The sequence below is a fragment of the Nyctereutes procyonoides genome, unplaced genomic scaffold, assembly GCF_905146905.1.
Source record: "Nyctereutes procyonoides isolate TBG_1078 unplaced genomic scaffold, NYPRO_anot_genome, whole genome shotgun sequence".
NCBI classification, from domain to species: domain Eukaryota; kingdom Metazoa; phylum Chordata; class Mammalia; order Carnivora; family Canidae; genus Nyctereutes; species Nyctereutes procyonoides.
Window position 1 is genome coordinate 4,263,761 of NW_026575135.1, and position 27,835 is coordinate 4,291,595.

The following is a 27,835-nucleotide window of genomic DNA, read 5'->3' on the forward strand; positions in this document are numbered from 1 at the left end:
CGTTTGAATGCGTCCATCAGACCTCCCGGTCGAGGACTTCAGATCTTCTAGGTCCTGCTCCTCACGGCAGCCTTCCGCCCCATCGCCTTCCTTTCCTGCTCCTTTGTCCCCTCAGTGACCCCCTTTGACCCTGTGGGTTAAAGGAATTCCTTTCTCCTCCCCAAGCCCTCATTTCTTTTAAAATGCACAGTTTAAAAACAATAATGATCTGGGATTTAAATTCTGGAAGTCAGAGTTGAAAGGGCCCTGGGAGCTCATCTAGCTCACCCCCTCACCTCATAGCTGGGGAAGCTGAGATCAAGGGGGCTCACTCACTTTGCACAAGGGACCACCGCATTTTTACAGCAGGCTCAGGCTCAGGACCACTTTTCCCTCCCCCCAGGCTGGACCCGAGGCCTTTGTATCAGTCACTTCTGACATGGGAGTGAGGAAGGGGAGGGGGACGTGGCATTAACTTCTGTGCCCCATCGCTGGGCATCCACTAACTGCCATGCATTGCCCTAAACACCCTGTGGACATTACTTCCACCTTCCTCTAAACAGAACTGGGGGGTTATAATCATGCCCATTTTCCAGAAAGGACACTGAGACCCAGAGAGAGGATGGCAGATGCCCAGGGTGACGCAGGGCCTAAGTACAACCACTAGACATTTGAACTCAGGCTCCTCTGTCCCTACCACGTTGCCGTGACAACAGGATTAAGTGTCAAAGTCCTCCTAAGCTAAAAAACAATGTGGCTACTGTCAATGGAGGGTGAGCTCTTAAAAATGAAAATACAGCCCGAAACACAGGAGGGCCCTTTGTCGGGGGCATGGGGTTTATGCAGTGGAATGTTTATAGGGTGATAATAACTGAAAGTTGTAGTTTTCATGACTCATGAAAAAGGCACAGAAGGACCTGGGCCTACACTTTCACTTCCTGCTGTGCGCCAATGGCACCAGAGTAGAAACACTGGGAAAGTCTGTCTACTGTTCCTGGGGAGTTCACTGGGAGACTGGACATGGTCTTTAGAGGCAGGCAGATGGGGTCTGAGGCCTCCTTTTCTGACCCACTAGGCTGGATGACTTAGGACGGATGAGCCACTGAAACCCTCAATACCTCTGTCTCCTTGTCAGCAAAACAGGCATTATGAGCCTGAATGCGCAGAGTTGATGGGAAAATGAGTGACGTCACTTGTGAGAAAAGTTCTTAGCACAGAAGTACTCAGAAAGGGGGTTCTTAACACTTAGTACAGTTGGGTGCCTACAAAATGACACGACTTCATGCTTCAGTGTTCAGACCCTGTCCGGCAGGACCTTGAACCCCTCCCCTGCTATTTCTGACGGAGGGACCTTGGGCAAGTTACTGAACCTCTCTGAATCTCAGAGTCTCTCTTCTAGGAAACTGGGATAACGACATCACTTATGTCATAGGATTCCCGAGTGGATTGATACACCCTCTGGATCCATGGTACGAATAATAACAATAATAATACAGCAGTGGCAGACACATAACACTGACCAGGGGCCACTGTTTTTAAAATGCTTTACGTGTATGACCTCGTGTGGGCCTCACAACAGCCATACGAGGTAGGGTCTATTACTAACCCATCTTACTAGTGAGAAAACGGAAACTCAGATTACAAAGTGGCTGGGCTAGGCTTGTCACCCAGAATCCAGGTTCGTAGTCACCGGGCCATGTGGCATCATGCCAGTGCTAAGGGTGCCACCCAGGCTGGCGGACAGGTGACCACCCTCATGCCTTTATCCCCCCTCGCCCCACCGCGGCTACTGCTAATAGTTCTCTCTTCTTCTCAAAGCACGACTTCGAGTCACCGGGAGCCGTGTTTCAGGGAGGTGGTGTGGTGGCCGTCACGCTTCCCACAGAGGGAGGTCCGAAGGAGTACACGCATCTGGGAGAAGGTTTTATTTTGTTGTTGTTTGTTTGTTTGTTTGTTTAATTTTAATGCTTTAGTAAGGTGAGAGGTGGATCGCCTTATTATGATTTCACTTTGTTAGAAAGAAAAATAATAATAAATGCAACTCCCAGCAGAGCCCATTCTTCTCCTCCTTCCACTCCCCTCCCCCCAACCAGATGCTGTTTTTCTTTTTAGTCACTGTTGTTCTAAAGTATCATTAGAACATCCACGGAGAAGACGTGGCGATTCATCTTCTTGTTTTCCTTTCTCGCCTTGGCTCAGAGCAGGCCAGGGCGGCCTGACATGGGGGCCACAAGGCTCTGTGACCCCCGCCCCTCCCAGGGACTGGGGTGGGGAGAGGAGGAGGATGGGTGTCCCCTCCTCCGCCTCAGCCGCCTTGCAGATAATTGAGTTAGGGCCCTGGCTCTGGGACAGGGCTGGAGATGCTATGTCAGGGACCAGAGACAATGGCAATCCCACAGTGGTGGGGGGCAGAGGAAGAATCGGGAAAAACAGACCCACAGGGATGACAACGTGGGGGTCCGTGGGCTTCTTTTTCCTAACCATCTATCAGCATCAAGTAGGATTTGAAACCCCAAAGCCTTCAAGTAAATGACATGCGGAGGATGCCCCAGGGTCAGACAGGACAAGAAGCCTTAGAGCCCTCAGCCCATTGGCTCTCACATCACAGAGGGGGAAACGGAGGCTCCTGGATGCTGAGCTGCAGCGCAGGCCCCACATCTAAAGTCACCCCTGGGACCAGCCATCCCGGGGGACGCAGGGCAGTAAATCAAAACGGAGCCTGAGTCCTCCATGTTGCATCTCCTGTAAGGGGCTGAGGGTCTTCTCAGAACGTAGCTCATTTCCAGCACTGGCTTCAGATGTATCACTAAGTACAGCCCCTTCTGGGGATGCTTCACGTTTTGTCTCATTTGAGCATTACCTTCCCTCCTTCGGTTTTTATCAGCAGCCTGTCTGTAGTTTATGACTCAGTGCTGTAGGAAGAGAATTCCCAGCGCTGCCGAACAAAGCCTCCAGCCAGTGCCTGGGGGGGCAGGGGGGGGCGGTGGTGGTGTGCGGTGGGGAGTTATCATTTTACTGATACCACATTTTTTTAACTGAAACCTAAGGCCTGGTGTATGTTATGTTTTTTAAAAAGGGGAAGAAGGACAAGATAATTTCCACATTGCTGGGGATGCAGCCTGCATTGCCTAAGAGGTCTTGTGGGTGGTGTTCCTTTTAACAAGCAACTTATTATGTGCTGGGGGATGAGGGCGCTGGGGTGGGAAAGTAGGAAAGGGCAGTCCCGGGGTATTGCATAATAACACATTGGCACCTTGGGAATACTTCCGGACGTGTGGGCTTCTGAAAAGTGAATGGGAATGCCACCATAAATCTGTCACCCACCCTCACACTGGTGTTACCAAACCCAGGGAAAACACTGGCCCTACTAAATGGCCATTGACAAAATAATAATAATAATAATAATAATAATAATTAATATTAATAATATAAAAATATTAATAATACAGAAGAGAAGAGAAAGGAAGAAGCAAGGAAGGAAGGCAGGGAGTAGCAGAGTAGTAGAGTAGACAAAGCAGGGGGTCTGTACTCAGTCTAAGATGGGATCACATCTCTATGAGCTATGTTACCTTGGCCAGGTTAAGGCATCATAATAGGTCTTAGGTCCCTCATCTGGATATAAGAGCCCTCCCAGAGGCTCACACTAAAGAAAGGTGTGGGACACAGGACATCCCACCTAACCGGTGATCATCAATGGTGGTTGCACCCTCACTCCCCACCCATACCCACACTGACACAAGTAATAGCTAATGTACATCAAACACATCCAACTTGCTAGGAATGGGGCTGAACCTCATAGTCTCTTATGACAACAATTTTCAGTCAGGATTCTAAGTGACAATCAACAGAAACCATCGGTGGCCAACTTAAGCAAAACGATCAAACAAATAGAATCTATTCAGGCAATACTGGATAGTTATAGAACTCTCTCTGGGAGAGCCAGGCTTGCGCACTCCAAAGCCTGAGTCTAAGCTCAAAATCAGGTGCCAGGACTGGTCTTTGTGAAGATATCAGAACATGGTCACTTTAGCACTAATGCCACATGCTGTTCATCGGTGTTTCAGAAACGTGTAGGTTGAGGGGATGTGTAGCTCTTGTGCCCACACTCAAGGTGTAGAGGGGAGTGGGGGAAGGAGACTTTTGGATTTTCAACTTGCAGCGCTTGGGCTCTCTGTTTCGTCATTATTATATCAAGGAGAGTTATTTCCTAAATCCAGGAAGGAGATTCAGATAATAAGCATCCAAAATATTGATACATATCTTCCATAGTTGAGTCTCAGGACTTTCACCATTTTCTGGATGAGAATACTGATGTTTGGCTACGGTCGCACGTCTAAGCCATGGTATGAGCCCAAGTCAGTCTCACTCAGGCCAGTTCTCTTGGCCACTGTCTTGACAAACATAATGATGAAACCAGTCCATCTCAGCAAAGCCTCCCACACTCCAGTGCCATTTCTCTGACTCACCGAAGCTGGATTTGGTGGGAGCCAAAGATTCACTGTCTACTCTTCAAGCTGTTCTTAAGGGGAGATGGTTTTCTAGAGTCAAAGGCATGGAGTTTGCCCTTGGAATGTAGTTCCTAGGAGCTGGGATCTCTGGATAGGCTCCTTAATTCTTGGAATGTCCTGTGTCTCACTGAGTCTCTCTGATGGAATTCTAATTGGTGAGGGTGGGGGTATTGCTGAAGTTGTTCCTCTAATGCAAACCATATTCAACATACCAGGTAACAGAGCCTTCCCTGGACACCATCCACGCCACTGACAATGGATCCCAGTCCATTAATTCACTAGATGAACTGTTCTAGAGCAGTGTGTTCCTCATTCACCCTCAAAGCCCTAAAAGACCAAGAGCTGCCTTTTTTTTAAATTTTATTTTCTTACTATTTTTTGCAGTCTGAAGTTAGACTCTCTGGGTTTGCATCCTGGTTCTACCATTTAACTGCATATCCTTGGTTCACTTCTCATGCTTCAGCTTCATCTTGTGCAAAAGCAGGACCATAAAAGGTTGTCATGAAAACGAGAGTTTATACACGTGCTTGGTATATAACGGAAATTCAACAAATATCATCATCACGACCAGAATACTCAGAATCTAGTAGAAAATAACAGTGTATAAAGTGTATCTATGAGGGTCCGGGTCTCACCTTCTTGGCACCTCCCTCATTGTCACCTCTTTCCTCTTAAGCCTCTCAGTTAACATAGCTTGAAAATCACTGAACTAGTCCAAAACAGTCATTCTGGCTAAAGTAGAGGTGGAGAAGTTAGGCCCCAGGGGGGTGGGGAGGCACGCTAAGACTGGACTCGCTGTCCAGCGCTACTTTCTAAGAGCTTCCCAAGCCCCACCACCATATGCTTAAAATTCAGTTCTTTTCTTTTTTTAAGAATGTCATAACTGTCACCTCCTGTCTGTGCCAGGCTCCAATAACCAAGAGTATCAAAGACTTCAAACCTATGAGCCAGGGGTCAGCAAAGGCCTGTAAAAGACCAGATTCGGAAATATTTTAGGCTCTTTGGGACATGGGGTCTCTGCTGCACCTGCTCAATAGTTTGTAGCAGGAAAGCAGCCATAGACAATATAAGTAAAGTCACAAGTATGCCGAGTTCCAGTAAGACTTCACCCCCTCCAAGCATCTCTTTTAGGGTACCATATCCTACCTAGCCATCTCCACATCCTCCCTTCCTTCCAGAGGCTCTTAAGTTATATGCACCCTTAGTGTGAATAAAACAGGTAGATACTTTCCAGCATGATCTGGGAGTGATGCTGGTGTCACGAGGATGATGACAAAGGCAAGTAGCTCATGGGTAAGGGAAATAGCCACACACTTTGGAAATCACACAAGTCAAGTGCAGACAAGGCCTTTAGAGAACACCTAACCCAATCCTTTGAAGTTTACACCAGGGAAATGGAAGCCCAGACAAGGGAAGCAGCTTGGCCAGTGTGAACTTGGCAAGTTCTCAGCGCAATGAGGACTAGAGCCTGGTTTTTCTGATTTTCGGCTCAGGCTCCTTCAGCCATACCACTAGGCTAACATCAGGTTTTTACCATGGGCCAGGCCCAAATCCACAGAACAAAGAAAACAACCTTCTGTCATTTAAAAACCCAAGGTCCTGCCTGGAAATCCCCCTTCTGTCTTTCCTTGCTTCCTCTAAGTCCTCCTCTTTTCCATCCATGGTTAGCTGTGGGATACCTCTTATTGTGTTGCTGAGCCCCTACTTGGTGCCAAGGAGATAGTAGGTGCTCAATCCATGTGTGCTGAGAATGGACTAAGGGTGAGTGATACATGGTGAAGAGCTCACATTGTTCAGAAGCCCCCCGCCCCCCGAAAGGAAGGTCTAAATGTGTCCCTGTAACACACTGCGAATGTGAGCATCCAATGACATTTCCTTCCCTTTAGTCTTCCTCGAAAATTGCCTTTCAGTGAGAAATCTTCCCACCAATGTTTTCATCCCCTCAGTTTCATCCCCTCATCCCCTTCCCTCTTCAGATAGAGCACCTCTGTCTTTTGTACTTGCAAATGAATTGTGATTAGTTTTCACCTCCAGCCCAGGGGATTAGCCAGGGGACCTTTGATCTTCAGGTATCGATTTGCATCTTAAAGGAAGTATGATCTCATCTGAGCCAGCTCAAAATTCCATCCCTGCCCCCCAACCCCTGTCTGTTTACCAGCCCCGGGCTGGCCAGGGCCTCCCAAGTGGGGCTGTAACAACAAGACCAGCCAGACTCCTAGAGAAGCCAGAGGAAAACAAATTTCCCATCTGACTCAGTAAAGGTGAGAAAAGGTTTGCTTTCTAAACACAAGCTGGTCTGCTACTCCTCCACCCTCGCGTCAGAGAGACTGCCCGAGGTTCTGAGTGTGCGACGGGGACCACAGTGGTTCCTAGATCTCGGCTGCAGGTTGTGCAGCAGCGGCAGGAGCTCGGTGTGTGCTTAAGAATCAGAGAAAATCAGGTTCGAGCCCTGGTTCTGTCTTTAATCACTTCTAAGCCATGAGGTTCTGGACAACTCTCATAATCACTCTCTGGCTTCTGACTTTACTCATCTCGAAAGGGAGAATAAAATCCTTAAGAATCTATCCTAACAACCGTCCTGGAGAGCTGGAATGAAGAAGAGCTACAACGTAAGTAGGACGACGCTAGCCTGAAAACGAGTTACCGGCAGCCACCGTCACGTGTGGGAACAGAAGCTCCGTGAGGGTAGGGGCGTGGGTCCCATTTTTATTTGCTTCCTATTGCTGTATTCCCGAGTGCTCCCAATGAGGTCTGGCCCACTGGAGGCACCCAGTAAATATTGGTCCTCATGACCGCTCTTCTTGAAGGGATGATTTCGCAGGGTCCCCTCCTCCAGCTAAGCCCAAAGGAATGACACACACTTACCAATGCAATTGAAGGAGTCTTCCTGTCGGCAGAAGAGGGAGCAGCCGTCACCATTGAGTTTATTCATGTCATCACATTCCTCACCTTGGCTTCTGCGGACCAGGTACAGAAGAGAGATTGGTCAGAGCAGCTTCAGAACCACAGTTGGACATGGGAAGGTCCCTCCCGGGGCCATGAACTTTCCAAGAGGCCTTAGGCAAGTCCCTTACCCTGAGTGTCCATTTCTTTTTCTTCAAAACGAGATGCATAAAGATATAAACGTGGAAGATCCTATTAACCTTGCCTTATTTTGTGCTTCTCATGATGAAGCAGAGTATCTGCTTCAGACCCATTCTCCGGGATCTTATGAGTTAGGTCAGATGGGAGAAAGGAATGGATGAAGGCATGAAGGAACCAACCTTGCTCCCCTGTGTCTGGGAGATCTCGATGCCATTTTAAAATAGTGGATTTAAAGGAAATTCCTGAGCTTCTGAAATATAAATTATGTTCCTTACTATGCTCTACCTTACTCTCCTCCCTGTTCCCCACAGTGAATTTAATAATAAAGATTTTTTTCCCCAGTCACATTTTTGGGTCTGGTCTGCCTTTCACCAGAAAGTATGGCTCTTTCCATCGGGTGGTTCGTTTCATGGTGTCAGGAACTCCAAGGCCCATGGGAACTATACTGCTAGGAAATAAAAGTGTCTCCTCTTGATTGTTCATTTTGTTTTGTGTCTTAAGATTATTTCTATCACCCCAGGGTTGTTCTGCAGAGATTGGGATGGACAGGAAATGAGCAATGCTCTCTGAATTGGACCGAGGAGAGGAGAAGGAGGAGAAAGAGCTGAAAGACAGAATGGATTGTCATTAACTGGAAAATTCTCATCCTTGGAGAACAGAAAATTTGGGTGTAGACCCCCTTATTTCAAACCAGCTGTGTGATCTCAGACAAGTCACCTAATCTCTGTCAGGCCATCTAAGTCAATTAAGACTAAAAATCATTTACAGTTCCATTCCTTAGTCGCAGTTACCACATTTCAAGCCCTTGATAGCTGTGTGTAGCATGTAGCTAGCGGCTACTGGACCAGATAGCACAGACTATATTTCCACCACTGCAGAAAAATCCTGGAGAGTGCTATTCTAGATGATGAGTGTCAGTTTTGCCACAGGTTCAAATAGAGATAACCATACCTGCTCCTTAGAGCTGGTGCAAGAATGGAATGGAACTTAATGCGACTGACATGGTGTATGACATATAGTAGATGCTCAGGGAATCAGGGTTCTCTTTCCCACTCAGTCCTGGGAGGTCACTGCAAGTGGGTGGCAGCTGTCCCTCCCTCCCCAGAGACCAGCTGGGACCTGTCACAGCATGGAAGAGGCCTCAGACTTTTCCCTTCACCTGGGCAATTAACACTGGGAGATGTTTGTTGCCTTTAGGAGGTGTCAGAGTAGCAGAATGGTGCTTTGCAATCAATTCTTAAGATGGCTGGGCCATTGCATGAATTTCTCAAGAGCCACTCAAGTGCTCTCCTGCCTGCAAATGCATGAGCTGAGGACAAGAGAAGTCCATATTCCAAGCTGGGTCCATGTTTCCAATCTCTGCTAGTGAATCTTGAATGTTGGAAACTGGCAACAGCCTTGTGTTTCTTAGCTATCTCATGGGTTATCTAGGGAGAGATTTTTTTTTTTTTTAACCTGGGCTGGTTTCCCAAAGCCACAAAGAACACATCTAACCCGCCTTCCCTCACCACCCAAACAGTATGTTCTATTGGTTTAAGCAAAACATGAGTGTCACCACAAATATCTTCTAGATTGGCAGATCTATCATTACATAGAGAGCTTCTGAGAAACCTTCCTTGACCTCCCAAGCTGGAGTGGGTGGCCGTCTTCTCTGTGTCCAAAGATACCAGGCTCCATCTATCATGGCACCTGTCAAACTGACCGCCTTTGCCTGTTTACCTGACAGCCCCCTATACTAGGCTTTCAGATGTCAAAGGAAGGGACCGTCTTTGCCATCCTAGATCTGCAGTGCCTGGCACAGTGCCTGGGATACAGCAGAGAGCATGAAGCTCCCCTTTCACTTGTTAGGTTTGCAGGGCCGTTGGTGACACAGCGAGGCAATGGTGAATCCAAATGGAACATGGGCCTGGGTTTACATCTTGGTTTTGCTCTTTATTGGGCATGGAAGCTGGAGAAAACCACTTTACTCTTTGTACATATTAGTTGTCTCTTCCGTAAAGTGCAGGAATAGGACCAATTTCACATGGTTGTCGGAAGGACCCAAGGAGATAATAATGTAGCCCAATGCTCATGCATGATGGAGGCTCAATAAATATTTGGGAATATTATAATTACACTCATCCAATGCTTTCATCCACTGGGGCCTCATTAAGTGTGAAGCCTATCTGAATATCTTTGGAAATTCCCTTAAATATACATAGTGAATCGGCACAAATCATCCCACGGAAAATCCAATTAGCTAAGATGATGTTCCTCCTTTTCCTACAAGTTTTTGTTTGTTTGTTTCTGTCTAAGGAAACATAAGCTGCATTCAGTTTTCTTTTTTTTTCTTTTTTTAATTTTTATTTATTTATGATAGTGAGAGAGAGAGAGAGAGAGAGAGAGAGAGAGAGAGAGAGAGAGAGAAAGGCAGAGACACAGGCAGAGGGAGAAGCAGGCTCCATGCACCGGGAGCCCGACATGGGATTCGATCCCGGGTCTCCAGGATCGCGCCCTGGGCCAAAGGCAGGCGCCAAACCGCTGCGCCACCCAGGGATCCCTGCATTCAGTTTTCTACAAAGCATGTCAACAACTATTTGGTAACTTAATAAGTGTTTGATATCTGTGTGGAATAGGAATTCTAGATAAAAACACTAAAAAAAAACCTTTATTGAAAACACTACTTATATTAATAATAATAAAATTTTTTATAATAAATTTATTTTTATTGGTGTTCAATTTGCCAACATACAGAATAACACCCAGTGCTCATCTCGTGTAGAGAAAAGGGAACCCTTTTACACTGTTGGTGGGAATGTGAAATGGTGCAGCCACTCTGGAAAACTGTGTGGAGGTTCCTCAAAGAGTTAAAAATAGACCTGCCCTATGACCCAGCAATTGCACTGTTGGGGATTTACCCCAAAGATACAGATGCAATGAAACGCCGGGACACCTGCACCCCGATGTTTCTAATAATAATAAAATTTTAAAAATATTAATAGTTTTACATCAGCAAGAAGAACGAGGTTGTTTGCAGTGTTTTGCCAACACATCTATATCTGGCTGCAAAATGGACAGACGGAGTTGTAGGTCAGGTTCCACATCTGGTTAGTTTCTTTATATATATATATATATTCTTTGTGCTGAATTAGAAAATCCCAAATCACAATTATGGGTTGTCGGCAATGACCGCAAGTGTTTCCTGGATATTCTGGATACGCGGCTCAATCTTAGACCCACAAATGATGGGGCACTCTCCCGGGAGGCTGCCTTGTTCAGTAGCTTAGAATTCCCTCAGACAACAGCTATGTCAAGAGCCAGAAGTTGATGTCTTAATGTGGAAGAAAATGGTCAATGGCTTTCCTTTCCCCAACTGGGTGATATGAAGCACTAGAAGCTATCTCTTCAGTTTGCTAGTTGCCTGTGGATAGGATTTTAAACATAGACAACAGCACACCATGAGTTTCATCCTCTGACAAACGAGGAGCTTTATCTTCTATGCTTGACAAGTCAAATTCTTGGCAATCAGGTGGTTTGCACCATCATTCAACACTTAAAAATCCTTATATTATCTCCTGAATATTAAAGTCTTAACAATTCACAGCTTTGAAATTATAGTTGCAAGACATTTAAGACGTGAATATATATCCCTGAGATATGTCACTTTAGCAAGCCTCTTAAAATGGTGCAAATAATCATTACCGACCTTACCAGTATCAACATTAAAAAAAAAGTCATTTCTTATTCCAACAATTTGAATTAGTACCTCTCTTGTACCAGCTCATATACTTCAGACTGTGGGGTAGCGGAAGCTTGTGCATACTATCTTTCCGCATAGCCAAGTTGAAAAGACGTAACAGGCTGGCCATCATCTGATCATACACGCAACATTCAATCTTTCCTTCAATGCTAAGTCATGATCAGAAAGCAAGCTGCTTTCTGCTGTCTGTGGGGAGGGGTATTCAGGTGCAACGCTTTACTTGCACAACTGTGTTACCCTTGCTCTGCTCCTGGCCGGTCCCTTTATCCCAAAGCAGGTTTCCAGTTTACATTACATACCTCGAGATCATTGGTACCAAATTAAATTGCTCTTCCCCTCCAGCACTAGAGTCAATGATGAACTGAAAGAAAGAGTCCTCTGGCACTTCTCTTTCACATACGTACTCCACCTACGATTCATGGTCTACATATCAGCGGTTTCATCCAACTGTGAAACATTCTCCTTGCTGCACCCCTCCCCCTACAGAAACAGTCACTGCCATTCCACGTTGTACAGAAGTTATGTGACACCCAACAGCGCCCTTTAATGAAGGGATTTCGCCAATAGCTTGTTTGCCCTCTCTACGTGTGATGCTGTCATTAAATCGGCCCATAGTTTTAAAAGTCTCTTAGCAATAGTGTAACTTGCAACCATGTTAGCAATAAGGAACACAACTTTAGCAATAAGAAACTTAACTGTAAATGGTGTCTGGTCTGTTTTTCACCTCTAGAGACAAAACTATTCCATTTCGTGCCAGAAAACATTTTTGTGCCAATTTTAGAGGAAAAAAAACTGAAAGGCTTACTTTTTAAAAAAAAATTTTGTAAGACAATGCAAAAGCCTTGATGGCTTCTTGTCCCTATTTCGCAGTTGTGCACTATCTCACCCTGTGGACGAGGGGATAAATGGACTGATGACCCAATAAAATCTATGGTGTAGACATGCAGCTTTATATTCTCTACTCACACTTCTCCTTTTTGGCTGCTCGTGCGGAGTCTACACTTTCTGGTTCATTTGCCTCCCTGCACTTATTTATGTTCACATTCAGTATTCACTCAGGAGGACTGTTTACTATTTATGGTTTCTACATTATAGTGAGTTAGAATATTTTGTTATTTTTATGAGCCTTTAACCCATTTCGTAAATTGTTAATATAACCTGATACGACAGAAATAACAAATAAGTATGCAGTTTTAACAAATTTCAATGGCAACCGGCAAAGAATGTGAAAGTGTCTCGACCTAGATGCACTGTGTCCTGTTAACTGAATGGAAAAGACAACTAGAATCCTTGCAGTACACATAAAACAGTTACGATTAAGAACATGCTGGTCCTAAGTGCATAATGGCAGCTCTGTCAGAATCATATATTGTATCACATGCTTGAAAAATATATGTGTTCCATAAAGAATCACTGCTTCTCTTTTGAGGCCAGCAAACTACTTGCAGACAAATTGGCAGACTGCTGGTGACTGCTGGTAACTCACAGCTCACACATTGAAGAGTATCCCATAAGCTCTTCTATTCAGCACCCCGACCATCTCTTGACCTCATTAGCATCACTCCCTCCCCTTTCTTTAATCACATCCACTTACTTCTGGATAATGCCATCGCCACAGTAGCCACTTCCATGGATGTATATGGCGGCAGGTGATGGCTCACTTTCTTCACTTCCGGAAATGGTGATGACCCAGTACTGGTACGTGCTGCCAAGGCTGAGATCCCTGGAAAACGAAGAAGATTATTAACAAAGGTGATTAGCTATACAGACACAATGCTGGGGGCAGACAAAATTGATCCCCTTGAGTACCTGCTATCAGTCTTGCTTACTTTTGAAATCACACCCACATTAAGTTATCCAATAATTTTTATTGTCTCCTGTGGTTCAGGCACTCTCTTATGCATGACGGACCACACCAAAATGTACAGCAATAATAACTAGTATCAAATGACAGACAACCGTGAATATTACTAGGTACTTGTAGCTTTAATTTAACCTTTATAATAACCCTGGTGGATAAAAATCGGATGGTAGGTGGCCCATAATGAAGGTGTTTAGGAGGATGTCATTCAGGAAAACTAAATGGGATAAACAGAGAGAGCTGGGAAAGTACCATGCCAGGCTCGGTAGGCATTGTCTGATCTCCCCCCCCCATTGTAGGAACTGAACCAAAGCCCCATTACATGTGGGCAAGCCCCTTCCTTATGCTGTACGTTCGGCGACTGTCCTCCTCTCTACTTCTTGCTCTTCTCTGTCTCTCGCCCTCAACTAAAATAGTAACTATTGCAGCATCTATTAACTGCGTGTCAGGCTTGGGGCTACACACACTCCATGTATTTTTCTCATTTGAGAATCAAAACCACCCTACCTGTGCGCTAGTATTTTCATGTTTATTTTACAGATGATGAATCTGAGGCAGAGAGAGGTTAATCAACTTGCTCACAATCACAGGCTACTAAATAACATCCTGCATTCCGCCTCCCTAATCCCTAGTTTAGGCCGGTTTTAATAATCTCATCCCTTGCAAAGGGGCATCCTGTCTTGAAATTGCAATTCCAGGCACTGGTGGCTGCCAGATTCTCAATTTGCCTAGCCTGCATCTCCCCTCTGCTCTCAAGACCTCCCAGTGCAATGCCTGCTTCCACTTCCTCACACTCAACCTTACCACAGATTTCCTCCCTCCCCTTCTCAGCCTCTCTCAGCTGCCTGCTTGAATTCCTCCTGCCATCAAACCTGGCTACTGCCAATTATCCTCCGAGGCAGAGATATATTTATGTCGGTTCCACATGACCAAATCACAATACTCATTTCCTTTTCAACCATTTTCGAAGGGTGATGTTATTCCCCTTTTTATCTCCCTCTGCATTAATTATTTACTTTCTAATAATAAAAAGGTGCCATGGGAAAAAAATCCCACAAAATGATAATGAAGAGAATTCTTATTAGATTCCAGAGTTGGGGCGGGGGGGGATGGGATTTCATAAACAAAAAGATGATGTCAAAAAATCTCAAGTTCTCCTGCCCATCTGTTGTTTCAGCTGCTGTTAGGGCTGGGGCTGTTTGGATAAGGCCCATAAGGTAACAGGTGCAGAGGCAATGGGCAGACAACATCGCCTGACTCTAAACACAACGGTGAGTATGACTTTATGAGCACTGAAGGAGTCTAGTGAGGAATATAACCTTCCTGAGAATGCTGGACTTGTTACCCAAAAGAGGGATTGTTTTGGCAGTGCTGGAGCGGAAAGCAATATTGGGGGTAGACCAGAAGTCCCTGGGGATTCCATCATTGTTCTGTCAGTGAAAACTAGTTAGGTAAGATGCATACAAATCTCAAGATATTATACCTGTGAATGTATGAACAACTGTTGCCTTGTAAACTTCTGGATATAGTTTGTGGATACAGGCTCTGTTTCTTCTTTCTAAAAGAATTTATTAGATATTTCATCCACCTCCAAACTAACAAATGTATACTTTTTCTGGTCTTGCTTCTAAAACTGAAATACTGTGGTGGCAGGTAGAGTGCTTTTCCCGGGTGATATACGGAGGCACGAGATAAGAGACACGCGTTCTATCGTATATTCATTTTCCTCTAAAATATGGAGGCATGTTTTATATTAAACAAATATGGCTGTGTTATGAAATAAAATAAGAAATTTTCTTCAGGCTACATTGCAGGCCACCGGGGGCATATGGTCACTGTCTGAAGCAGATGGAGCACTTCTGTGGAATGCATGAGGGTGTGAAAAGTACTTCTCTACATTGTGTTTTTCATTTGTAGAGTGTGTCACAAATGATTTATGGCTGATAATATTTAAGGTGCTCTGCTAATATTTGTGAACGTTTCCCTCCTCCCTCCTACCCTGCCCTCCCTCCTCCTCTCTTCCTCCTCCTGCTTTTCAATAAACACAAGTCTGAGGCAAGCAAACATGTGTTTCTACCCCAGCTTCATCACTTACAAGCTGAGAAGTCACAGGCAGGTGTTTCACTGCTCTGAGCCTATTTCGAATTAGTCATCAATGTGACCTCACAGCAGTTTCCTACAGATTGAATGTGAGAACACATAGAAAGCACATATGTGCCCAGCCTGTGATAGCGAATAAATATTAACCCATTACTATTAAGGCTTAATTGTTAATATTCTCATTCACTGGAGTTACTCTATGCTGTCTTAGTAGAAGGGAGAAAGTGACAGCTACATGTAACCTTGATTAGGCAAACCCATGAGAGTGGGAACACCACCTATGGTGTATACCGCAGCTTAGTGGGAAGTCTCTTCCTTACCACATCATTTGGCTAGAAGACCCTCAGCACCTGCAGTTTGCTCTCACTCCATGTGGCTATTCCAACTTCTGAAAATTCTAGATCCCAGAAAGTTTGTCTTACCCTGGGGCAAAATCTGTCTCCCCATAACTTCCACCCACACCTCCTTCTTACCCACTAGCATCACACAGAACACATCTGATTTGCAGGGAGACCTTGATAAGCCTGTTTCTTCCAACTGTGTGTGGATGGCTTATGTGTCATTACGCCATGGAAGCCTGACAGCAGCTCTTTGAAGCAGGGGTTTTGTCTCAGGTTTTCATCCAGGACAATAAAAGCCCAAGTCACTCCCTTGGTAAAAATTCAGACAAAGGTGGAGCAGTACCACTGCTATTAAAAATATTATGTCTTTCCACTGAAGAATCCTTATGACAAAATTACATTTTCTTCAAGTTGAAGTCAAAATTAATGCCAAATGACGGCTCTTTTCTCAAGAACCTCGGTAGAATAGAATTCTTTTGGAAGGTCAAGCTAGTGGACTCTGAAGGCTTTGCTGGAGGTTAGGACCTGTTTCATGGTTGGTCTAAAAGTGGAGCATAGATGTCAAGTTGTTCCCTTTAGCTGCTTCTAAGATCATCTGGAAAGTCATACACTATCGCTTGAATTCTTGCCTCTCCTGCACCTCTTACCTCCACGCAGACTCTAAACTCTGTCACTTTTCCCCACCTCAAAACTCCCATGTCATTCCCTCTACATCCCTGCTGCTGCCAACATCTCGACCTTGAAGGCTGAACCAGCCCCTGGTATCTGCCTTTTCCAGGCCTGCCAACACCATCAGAATATTCTGAGATCCAAAGCCACTCTCCAGCTCAAAATCTCCTCATTTAGAACAGTGATGAGAGCACACTACCAAGCCCAGTCTCCCTATTTACTCTTTGTTGGGAACTAAAATGTTATCACTTCACCCGAAACATGATAAGTTGCATCACTTCTGATTTCCTTCATAGACCTCCGAGTGTCATTTATTTTTTTTTAAAGCTAATCTCCATTAGTATTTAAAGGTCAATTCCTCAAACTGCATCTCAGATTAATTTTATTTGTCCAGCTAATTAATTTAAATTGCTGTATTGAAATGGGATGAGATTGCTTGGCTACTTTTGAGAGATTGTTTTATGCATCTTTTATATGACTTTTTTTTAAAAAACATTTTTAACATTTAGCCATTGTTCTTTCACAAATGTCTCAAGTGATGATGTATCAGCTTTAGGTTTGCATTTCTGACAATTATAAACAAAAATAGTGGCATTTTTAACTGTGATGATTTTTCAGTATTCATCCTCAGAAATGTCACATTGATGGTAATGTGGATGAGATCTGGAGCCCAATCTTTTTTATGGTATTTTTTTTAAAGATCTTAAGTGATCTCTACATCAAATGTGAGGCTTGAATCTACAACCCCAAGATCAAGAGACACATGTTCTATCAAATGAGCCAGCCAATGGCACCTGGAGCTCAATCTTTCAGGAAAATTTTGTTACAGATTTAAGAAATCATTTTCTTAAAAATATCAGTATGTACATAAATATCCATAAGGAGGCTAAGTACCACCTGACCTGGCTTTTGGTAAAAATGCATATTTCTTAAAGTGTTGGTGTATAGTTCATATTGTGATTGGTCCATTAAAACACACATGAAATCTATAGGTAAGTCACTTCACTGCTTTGGGTCTAATTAGGATATATGATTCTTGTCCCATACCAGAGTAAAGGTAAAATGGGAAATATAAAAGTGCATTAGCAGAAAAAGGGACAGAGAGCCTCATTGCAATATGGAAATATCCCATTTGCTGCTTCTAGGAAACCGTCTCTAAAGCCTCTTTTTGATTACTCCCTATTGACCCCCTACTGTTTCCATATCATACCATTCACTGATCACCCTCTGTCTCTCCACATAGTGTGTGTAACTAATTGTGTCATGGTTCTTTGAAACTCCTTCTTCCGCAAATAATAATAGCAATCGTTATTTCCATTTGTTGCCTATTTATCATATGCCAGGCACTAGGCTTAGTACTTTCTATGAATCATCTCATTTAATCAAAACAACATTTCCCTGAATAATTATTATTATCTCTCCTTTCAGATGAAGAAAGCCATATTTGGCAAGGTTGCTCTATCCACTGCTTTGGGGGCAGGGACTTGAGCCAGGTCTATCTAACTTCATTGTCAGACAGCAGTTTCTGGGAATTATGAACGAGAAAACACTGCAGGACAGAAGTTAAAAGACCTAGTTTTGAACCAAGTAGAGTCCACATGCAAAGACCATTTGGAAAAGTTCTAAAAGTTAGGAGAAAGACAAACATTGCCTTCAACACTACCACTACCACAAGGCATTTCCTGTTCTGACCATACGTTTCTTCATCTGTGAAATGGAAATCTGGGAAGATGATCAGCTCTGGAGTGCAGACTCTCATTTCATGAGAAGTGTAGTGTTGCATCTTTTCTACCAGCAAGAAGCTGCCTCAGCAGTTAGAATCCTGCCCTGAGAATGGGTGTAGTTCAGGATTTACCACCCAGATTGTCGGAGCTGGAAGAAACGGTAGGGGGACCACCTAGGATGCCTCTGGCTCAGGAAGAGACCAATCTTCCAGTACTGCCATGGGCTGAGGACCAGAGGGTAATACCCAGGCATTTTGTACACCACCTTCCAGCCAAGAACTGGAAGAGAAGGAAAACAGTAACTTTTTGAGTCTGACATGATGTGCCGAAGGACTTTATACACACCATTATTGTGATTTTATTTACTTATTCATGAGAGACACAGAGAGAGGCAGAGACACAGGCAGAGACAGAAGCAGGCTCCCTGCGGGGAGCCCAATGAGGGACTCGATCCCAGGACCCTGGGGTCACGCTGTGGGCCAAAAGCAGACGCTCAACCGCTGAGCCACCTAGGTGCCCCCCATTATTATTATTTTAATTAGAAAATATTTCAGTTATATAGCATAGAGAACACTATTAACAATGTCCTTGGAAGCCTCACTATCCAGATTTGTCAAATTACAACACTGCCATATTTTCTTCGTCTCTTATTTTTGTTGTAAAAAGAAATAAAATATGTTGTTTTATATATTTATTTTCAACCCACCTGTGTGTTCTTCCCTCTTATCATGAATGTTTTTATACTTTTTATTCACAGGCACTGTTTTGTGTATTCCAAATTTCATAAATGTTCTAATACTATATTTATCAGTATGCAGCTGGCATTTTTTTTGCACAGCATTATTTTTGAGATCACACATATTGATACATGTAGATCTAGCTCATTATTTTCACTGACATAAGTATTTTATTGTAGGAGTATACCGTACTTTATTTGACCATTCTTTTCTTGGTGGACACCTAGGTTGTTTCTATTATTATTATTATTATTATTATTATTATTACTTTTTAATTTTTTTTATTAGTTTCAGAGATGGAATTTAGTGGTTCATCGGTTACATACAACACCCGTGCTCATTACATCAAGTGCTCTCCTTAATGCTCATCACCCAGTTATCCCTGCCCCACGCCTCCTTTCCAGCAACTGTCAATTTGTTTCCTAGAGTTCGGCATCTCTTATGGTTTGCCTCCCTCTCAAATTTCATTTTATTTTATTTTTCCTCCCCTACCCCTATGTTCATGTGTTTTGTTTCTGAAATTGCACATATGAGTGAAATCATAAGGTATTTGTCTTTCTCTGACTTATTTCACTTAGCATTATACTCTCCAGTTCTGTTCATGTCATTGCAAATGGCAAGATTTCATTCTCTTTGATGGCTGAGTGATATTCCCAAACCATAAGATATCTAAGAGGTAAAGAATCTGTACTCTGAAAACTATAGAACATTTATGAACGAAATTGCGGAAGACACCAAGAAATGGAGAAACATTCCATGCTCATGGATTGGAAGAACACATATTGTTAAAATATCTATGCTGCCCAAAGCAATCTACACATTTAATGCAATCTCTATCAAAATACCATCAGTATTTCTTTATAGAGCTCAAAGAAACAGTCCTAAAATGTGTATGGAATGAGAAAGGCACCAGATAGTCAAAGCAATGTTGAAAAACAAAACCAAAGCTGGTGGCATCACAATTCCAGACTTGAGGCTGTATTACAAAGTGGTAATAATCATCAAGGCAGTGTGGTACTGGCACAAAAACAGACACGTAGGTCAATGGGACAGAATAGACAACCCAGAAATAGGACCCTCAGATCTCTGGTCAACCTAATCTTCAACAAAGCAAGAAAGACTATCCAATGGAAAAAAAAAAAAGGCATTCTCTTCAACAACTGGTGCTGGAAAAACGCACAGCCACATGCAGAAGAATGAAACTAGACCATTCTCTTACACCATACACAAAAATAAACTCAAAATGGATGACAGACCTAAATGTGTGACAGTAATGCATCAAAACCCTAGAGGAGAATGCAGGCAGCAACCTCTTTGACCTCAGCCACAGAAACTTCTTACTAGACACGTCTCCAAAGGCAAGAGAAACAAAAACAAAAATGAACTATTGGGACTTTATCAGAATAAAAAGCTTCTGCACCGCAAAGAAACAGTCAACAAAACTAAAAGGCAACCAACCAAATGAGAGAAGACGTTTGCAAATGTCTTATCAGATAAACAGCTAGTATCCAAGATCTATAAAGACCTTATTAAACCTAACACCCCCAAAAACAAAAACATGGGCAGAAGATGGGAACAGACATCTCTCCAAAGAAGACATACAAATATTGTTAATCCTTTTTTATTTCAAGTAATGCTACTTTTAAAGATTGTGTTCACTTTCCTTTGCACAGAGAGCAAGAGTTTTCTGAAAGAAATATATCTAACGTGGTATCCCCAGTTGAAGGTAATTGCATCTTCAACTGTATAAATATTGCCAAATTATTCTCCCAAGTGGTTGTACCAATTAACATCCTTATCAACAGACTTTCCAATGCTCCAGGTCCTGGTTAGCACTTGATTCTGTCTAACATTTAATTTTTTTGCCAATTCAATGGATCCTAAATGACATTTAATTACTGCTTCGTTTTGCCTTTCCCTGATTCCTAACAGGCCTGAGTATCATCTTAAGTATTTGTTGACCATGTATATTTCTAACTATGTTACCTGTTTGTTTATCACCTTTGCCTTTTTAAAATTAGGTTGTTTTTTTTCTCTTTTCTTATTGCTAAGTAAGTATATTTACGCAAACTGGATACTAATTCTTTGCAGTTAAAGTAACTGAAAACACTATTTCCAAATCTGTAACTCTTCTTTCACTCATTCTGTTTATGCTGCTTTGTTGAATACTTTTTTAAATCATGTCCTTCATGATTTGTGTTTTTTTTTTCAGTGTTTTTATTTTTTTAAGAATAAATTTATTTTTATTGGTGTTCAATTTGCCAACATACAGAATAACACCCAGTGCTCATCCCGTCAAGTGCCCCCCTCAGTGCCCGTCACCCATTTACCCCTACCCCCCACCCTCCCCCCCTTTCACCACCCTAGTTCATTTCCCAGAGTTAGGAGTCTTCATGTTCTGTCTCCCTTTCTGATATTTCCTACTCATTTCTTCTCCTTTCCCTTCTATTCCCTTTCACTATTATTTATATTCCTCAAATGAATGAGACCATATAATGTTTGTCCTTCTCCGATTGACTTATTTCACTCAGCATAATACCCTCCAGTTCCATCCACGTCGAAGCAAATGGTGGATATTTGTCATTTCTAATGGCTGAGTAATATTCCATGTATACATAAACCACATCTTCTTTATCCATTCATCTTTCGATGGACACCGAGGCTCCTTCCACAGTTTGGCTATTGTGGACATTGCTGCTAGAAACATCGGGGTTAATGCCTTGTTGAATACATGTTTCTTTCCTCAAAAGTCACAAAATAGTCACCTCTATTTCCTTTGAATAGTTTTAAGGTTTTTATTTTCACATGTATGGCTTTAATCATCATATAGCTTTTAAAGTGATATGTGGTAATGATGGTTTTCCCTTCCAATATGGATGAGCCATTTGTCCAGAATTTTTTATATAATAATTAATCCTTTCACTACTGAACTGTAATACTACCTTTGTCATGTATCATTCCATACCTAGAAAAGTTGCTTCTGCGTTATTTCATTTCATTGGTCTCTTTTTTTCTAACGTCTTATCAATAGCACTTTGTCTTAATTTCCATAGTTTTATAAAAGTCTTGATTTATGCTACGAGTCCATTCTATACTTCGGTTTTCTCTTTCAAAAAACCCCTTTGCTCTTCCATATGAATTTAAAGTTTCATTTTTAAAAATGCCTGTTGGGATTTTGATTCCAATTTCATTGAATTTATAGATGTATTTGAGGAAGAAAGACATCTTTATGATATGGCAGCCTCCCATTTATACACACAGTTTATCTTTTTATTTATTTAGGTCTCCTTTTATGGTTTCAGTAAAGTTTCAAAGCTTTCTTTGTAGAAATTGGAATGACATTTTATTAGGAATATATTCCTAACTTTAAGCATTTATAGATGTCAGAGCTATAATAAATGGTGGCTTTCATCTATATACTCACACATTCATATATACACATGTACACACATATGTAAAATTCCATTCTCATATTTGGGGGCTGATAAAAATAATTGAGTTTTATAAATTGATATTATGTTTAGATGTCCTCATAGATTGTTTTGTTGGTTCTAATAATTTGTCAATTCTTATTAATTTTTCTATGTATTCTCTTATAGGTGAAGATAGTAATAGCTTGTTTCTTCCTTTACAATGCCCAGAATTTGTGTTTATAATTCTTGTCTGCCTGTGCCAGGTAGGACCAATAGTGTTACTGGGCATTCTTCGTTTGACCCTGGGGTCGGAAGGAATAGCTCTCATATTTTATCATTAAATATAATGCCTACGGTGTTTCACTGTGTTCCTTTCTACTCCTGGATCACTTTATTTTGTTTGCTTTGTTTTGTTTTGATGATGAAGGGGCCTGATTGTAACAAGAGACTTAAGTTAGGCATCTAGCAAGACAATCTTGTTTTTTAAAAAATCATTTAATATGCTAGCATTGTGAATTACTGGAATCCAGAACCCATCTAACATTAGAGTCTCTTCTCATTCTGGGATGACCCAGCCTAGGTACAATGTGTGTGTTTGTGTGAGTGTGGGGCTTTTACTACTCTGCTGAATTCTGTATAATATCTTACACAAGACTTCTGCTTCTTGCTTATATATTTAATTTACCAAAGAAGTTTTATCTTTTTCATTTAATTGGTCTATTTATTTATGTATTCAATTATGTATGTGCGCCTGGCATCATAGAAAGAATGTTCTATGTGATATGGATTCTTTTGATATTTATTGTTTTCTGGCCTATGACATGGTAAACTAAAGAGGTGTGTCCTACACATCCCCAAAAGAAATACGTACATAATTTAACTCAATAGCAAGATTCTAAACACTTGCATCAGATGAAATTTCTTTGTGTGTTGTTCAAAATATTCTAGATCATTATTTTAGTTTGCTTGATCAATTAATTATTGAGAAAGGTGTGTTAAAATATCACAATATCATTATGGATTTATCACTGTTTTAGGGAAGAGGCATTTTTCATTTATACATTTTCAAGTCATATTCTTTTGTATATTCAGGCTCAAAATTATCATAAAATTTCCTTTTATCATTTATATGATGACCTCTTTATCTTAGTGATATTTTTTGCCTTGATTTTTCCTTTGTCTGGTGAGTATTAATTTGCTTTGCTTAGTATTTGCCTGGTAAATATTTTCCACTCCATTACCTTTTACCTTTCAGTGAACTTACCCTTAGTTAAGTTCAACCTGAGAACCTTCATAGGGTAACTTCAACCCAATTAGTAGAATGCCTACTGTAGGGATCCCTGGGTGGCACAGCGGTTTAGCGCCTGCCTTTGGCCCAGGGCGTGATCCTGGAGACCCGGGATCGAATCCCACGTTGGGCTCCCGGTGCATGGAGCCTGCTTCTCCCTCTGCCTCTCTCTCTCTCTCTCTCTGTGACTATCATAAATAAATAAAAATTTAAAAAAAGAATGCCTACTGTATTCGATTTATTTCTTACATCTTTGTGCTTTGCAGTTATCATTCCCTTTTTTGGCATATTTATTTTCCTCCTTTCTAGCTTTCGTTTGGATTTGTTGGATTTCCTGATTCCTGCTCTCTTCTCAGTCCACCTAATCTTTGGAGACTGTATTTTCTAATTTTATTTATTTTTCTTGTTTACCCTAACAAAAATACTAATTAATAGGAACATTTGTTACCATGATCAATAAAAACCTTGGTGTTGATTGCTGACCCTTCTCTCAATGTCTCATTTACTTTTTTGCGTCTTTTCAATTTTTACATGTGAACTCATGTTTGTTAGGTTTTAATCTGTGGGAATCACGTGGCCCCTGGGCAAAATCTATATCCCCCTCCAGAGTGATTTCATGTTCACTGCTAGGCACTTCTGGAACATCATTAGCTTTGAACCTTTTCTCTTTTTTTTTCTCTCTCTCTTTCTCTTGCCCTCTCTCTCTTTTGTTGTCAGTACTTGCCCAACTCAGGCATTTCTAGACCATATTGCACAGTATAAACTCAAAGCTCAGTTTTCGTGAGGCTTAGAACAGATACATGGATAGTTCTACTCTAGTGCACATTTTCACTAACCATGTAGACTTCTAGAGATCCCCACCTTACTCCAAAAGCCTTAGTTACCATTCCTCACCTCAAAAAGTTACAGGGCCAGATGTCTTCTGCTCGGATGAGCAAGAATATACACTCTACTCAGTTGCCAAAATCTGATGGTTCTCCCTTGTCCCAACTACCACAGTTAAACGTTAGCTTTAGGGCTTACCTGTCTAGTTCTGTTTCATTTCATCTCTTGCCCTGGTGACATATTTTTCTGCTGCTCTGATCTAGGATATTTGGAATCTAGGATATCTGGACAAATGTTTTATACTGGAAATATCTTTAGATTAGCTACTTCACTTTACATATGCCTTCTGCATGATTTGTAATAAAACTTGAAAGGTAGAGATCATTTGCTCTGTTCCGTTACGGTCCAGAATAATGCAGTGATCTGCCCAAGGTCATGGAGGTAATGATTATAAAGCACAATTTAAACCATGCTGCTTGACTCTGAAACCCTTGACTTTTCCATGACATTGAGCTGACTCCTTGGATAAGCACACACTAGTATGCAAGATGTTAGTACCAATTAATACCCAGTCCAACTACAGAAGGCTAAAATTACCTGAAGATAAGGCAAGCTCTTCCATATGGTCCTAAGGTCTTTTACGAAGCTGCAACTCAGACTGAATTATATTTTGTTTCTTTTGTAGAGTTGTAGAGGAAACTTGCTTCAGTTCTAACGTATTTTTAGGGTGAGAGCTGACCTTTTCTTCTTAATTGAGAAGTGACAGCATATTATCATAATTGCTTTATTTTTTCCTAACCATAAAGATCACTCATGTTTATTTTAACAAATTAGTGTTCTAGAAGAAAGAATTAAAAATCACATCCAGTCATATCAAATTCCATTACCCTGAGGCAGTTACCATGAACTTTCTGGTCAGCATCCTTCCCATATCTCTGTATGTATAAATGCACACACATACTGCGTCCTATGAATAAAAGATCACAAATCTGTTTGTATCACTTCATCTTTACTGCTCATGAGAAAGGGGTATAGGAGTAGTACATCCAGCTAGTTAGCTATCATAAAGCTAGCCACTTTTGATGGCATTGACCACTTTTTCAAATTCTGGATAAATATGTTTATATCATTTCATTTGTTCATCTATTTATTTGCACAGATAGCACTCATTGAGTCCTCTCAGCTTCTCCTAGGTCTGGGATTCAAAGATGAACAAACTACGGTCTTGCCTTTAGGGTGCTCATAAGCTACTGGGGGAAAAGAAAGACATTAAAAAAGATGGCTTTAACATAGCCTCAAAAGTATAAGGGCTGTGGGAGCACAGATGAGTGATATTTGACCCGGGTTGTGGAAGAGAGAGTCTGAAAAGACTTCCCAATGGAGGCTTACTTGCTTGACTAAAAAAGGGAAGGAGAAACCACATCAGGGAAAGGAGGAGAGCATAATCATATTTGTTTCATGGAAGACCATTTTGGTAGCAGTATAGATAACTAGTTTAAGAGGAAAGGTGGAAAGGGAGTATGTGGTGGTAGGGAGACCAAATACTCCCCATGGGATGAACAATGCAGGAATGGATCAAGTACCTGCCAAGTTTGGGCCCCATGCTATATGCCATATTCTGTTTTGTTTAAAGAGAACTAAAACTTACAACAAAATACCCTTCTTCTCCAAACGCCTCTGGAGTGGTGCATAGTGTTCTCCAAAGAGAAGATATTAACATTCATACAGTAAGATTACATACACTCAGCTTTGTCCCACATAACAATATACTCCTTAATTCCAATGCTGTCTGGGGATCACCCTGAATAATAATAATAATAATAATAATAATAATAATAATAATAATAATTCTTTCTTCTTCTTCTTCTTTCTTCTTCTTCTTCTTCTTCTTCTTCTTCTTCTTCTTCTTCCTTCTTCTTCTTCTTCTTCTTCTTCTTCTTCTTCTTCTTTTCTTTTCTTTTTAATCACCTTGAATTCTGCAGAGAACACTTGACTTTTGTTCTAGGCTGAGAGACACTGGTTTTACTTTTTACTGGACAAGGGTGGTTGTTAAGGATTTGGGATGGAGAGCATCACATACCGTTGAGAACCAAACAGCTTGAAAGACAGAGTCTCACATCACTGTGGATAGCCCCTGGACTACATATCAGAAAAAAAAATGACTATAGGTCTTGCATTAACTTTTGTTGTGATTTTGGATGAATCAGTTCTCTTCTCTGGACCTTGCTTTCTTCGGCTGGCCACAAAGAAAGAAAGGGAAAGATAGAGAGAAAGGGAGAAAGGAAGGGAGGGAGGGAGGGAAGGAGATGAAAAGGGGAAAAAAGCATGCATGGAGTTTCTGATAGGATTAATCCCAAAGACAAAGACAGCATCATTAGTCTCAGAGAGTTCAAAGCACAAAAGGAAGGATAAATCAAGCACAGGATGGTTATAATCTAAGGTAGAGTCTGCAGAGCACCAACACTGAGAGTGACCAAGTAGTGGGTGGGAGGATGCAAAAGGCTTGGGGAGATTTTGGGCTTTTGTCTTATTATTACAAGACAATATCCATCACTTATTCCCCTGGTGACCACTGTGAGCTCCAACCCATGGTCTGGATGAAATGAATGGTAGAGTGCTGGCAGGGGTCTAAAGTCCACTGGGCACTTGGATCCTTCCCAGTGGGACCAGGCTCTGCCCCCTCACCCAGGTAACACAAAATTCATTATTTTTATGGTTGCGATGCTGCCCCCACTCTGTCCATAGCTCAGAAAGGAGCAAATGCATACATGCAACCGATTGATTCCAGCAGCCTTTGATATAATTGTCTAAAGATCTGCCCTGGTACCAATTTAAAACACAGTAGCAAATTTAATAAAACTAACAGTTTTCAGCCAAGGCCTTTGTTATTTTGTTTTAATCATCTTTTACCACCAATTGAAATGATTTTCTACTTTCTTGGTGCAATGAAATAAAATACAAGAGAAAGAATGGAGGGACAATGTGGAAATTATAAAAGATCCAGAGCTCCGAGTCCTGGGAGAAGGTAACAGCAGTGCTGAGACTTAGCTGGTTGTTTGTGTCAGGCGTAGATTGGAAGGGAAGACATTTGCCAGTTTGGGGAAAACACCACACCTGGATAGCATTAGAGCAAGGGGAGAGGAAAGATCTACAAGGGACTCTTGTTTTTCCTGAATGCAACCAAAGGCGATGTGTGACAGCTTCCCCAAACACCCCTGCTGGTGATGGACAGGTCTCTTGATTACAGAGCTGGGGTTTGTGACAAGCTGATGGGTCGCTAAGGCCTCTGGGAGCCAAAACACCAGCTACAGTTGGAGGTAAACAAGGCATGCGGCACAGTGTGAAAATCGAGGCCAAGCAGGGGCCAGTGAGCCGAGAGCAGGGACCCAGTGACAGCTGGTGATTGAGGGGCACTAACTTGAACACAGTTGTTGAGGACCAGGGGCCAGTGGGGAAAGCAATCTCCTTTCTCCTCCCTGTGGCCTCTCTGGGTGGCCAGCAATTTTATTACTGGCAGAGGGCAAGCCCAACAGCATTTTTGAATTTGGCACCACATCTAAAACCATT

The 27,835-nt window shown here is 42.1% G+C and overlaps 1 protein-coding gene across 1 annotated transcript in view; it reads right to left on the minus strand.

Moving 5' to 3' along the window:
- PAPPA (pappalysin 1) overlaps nucleotides 1-27,835 on the minus strand; it is a 239,259-nt gene that overhangs the window by 118,350 nt on the left and 93,074 nt on the right. The window contains exons 8-9 of the mRNA XM_055301662.1: nucleotides 12,905-13,033; nucleotides 7,353-7,444 (exon numbers count right to left, since the gene is read on the minus strand). Of these exons, the coding sequence (XP_055157637.1) occupies nucleotides 7,353-7,444; nucleotides 12,905-13,033 (221 nt within the window). The remainder of the gene's footprint in view (nucleotides 1-7,352; nucleotides 7,445-12,904; nucleotides 13,034-27,835) is intronic.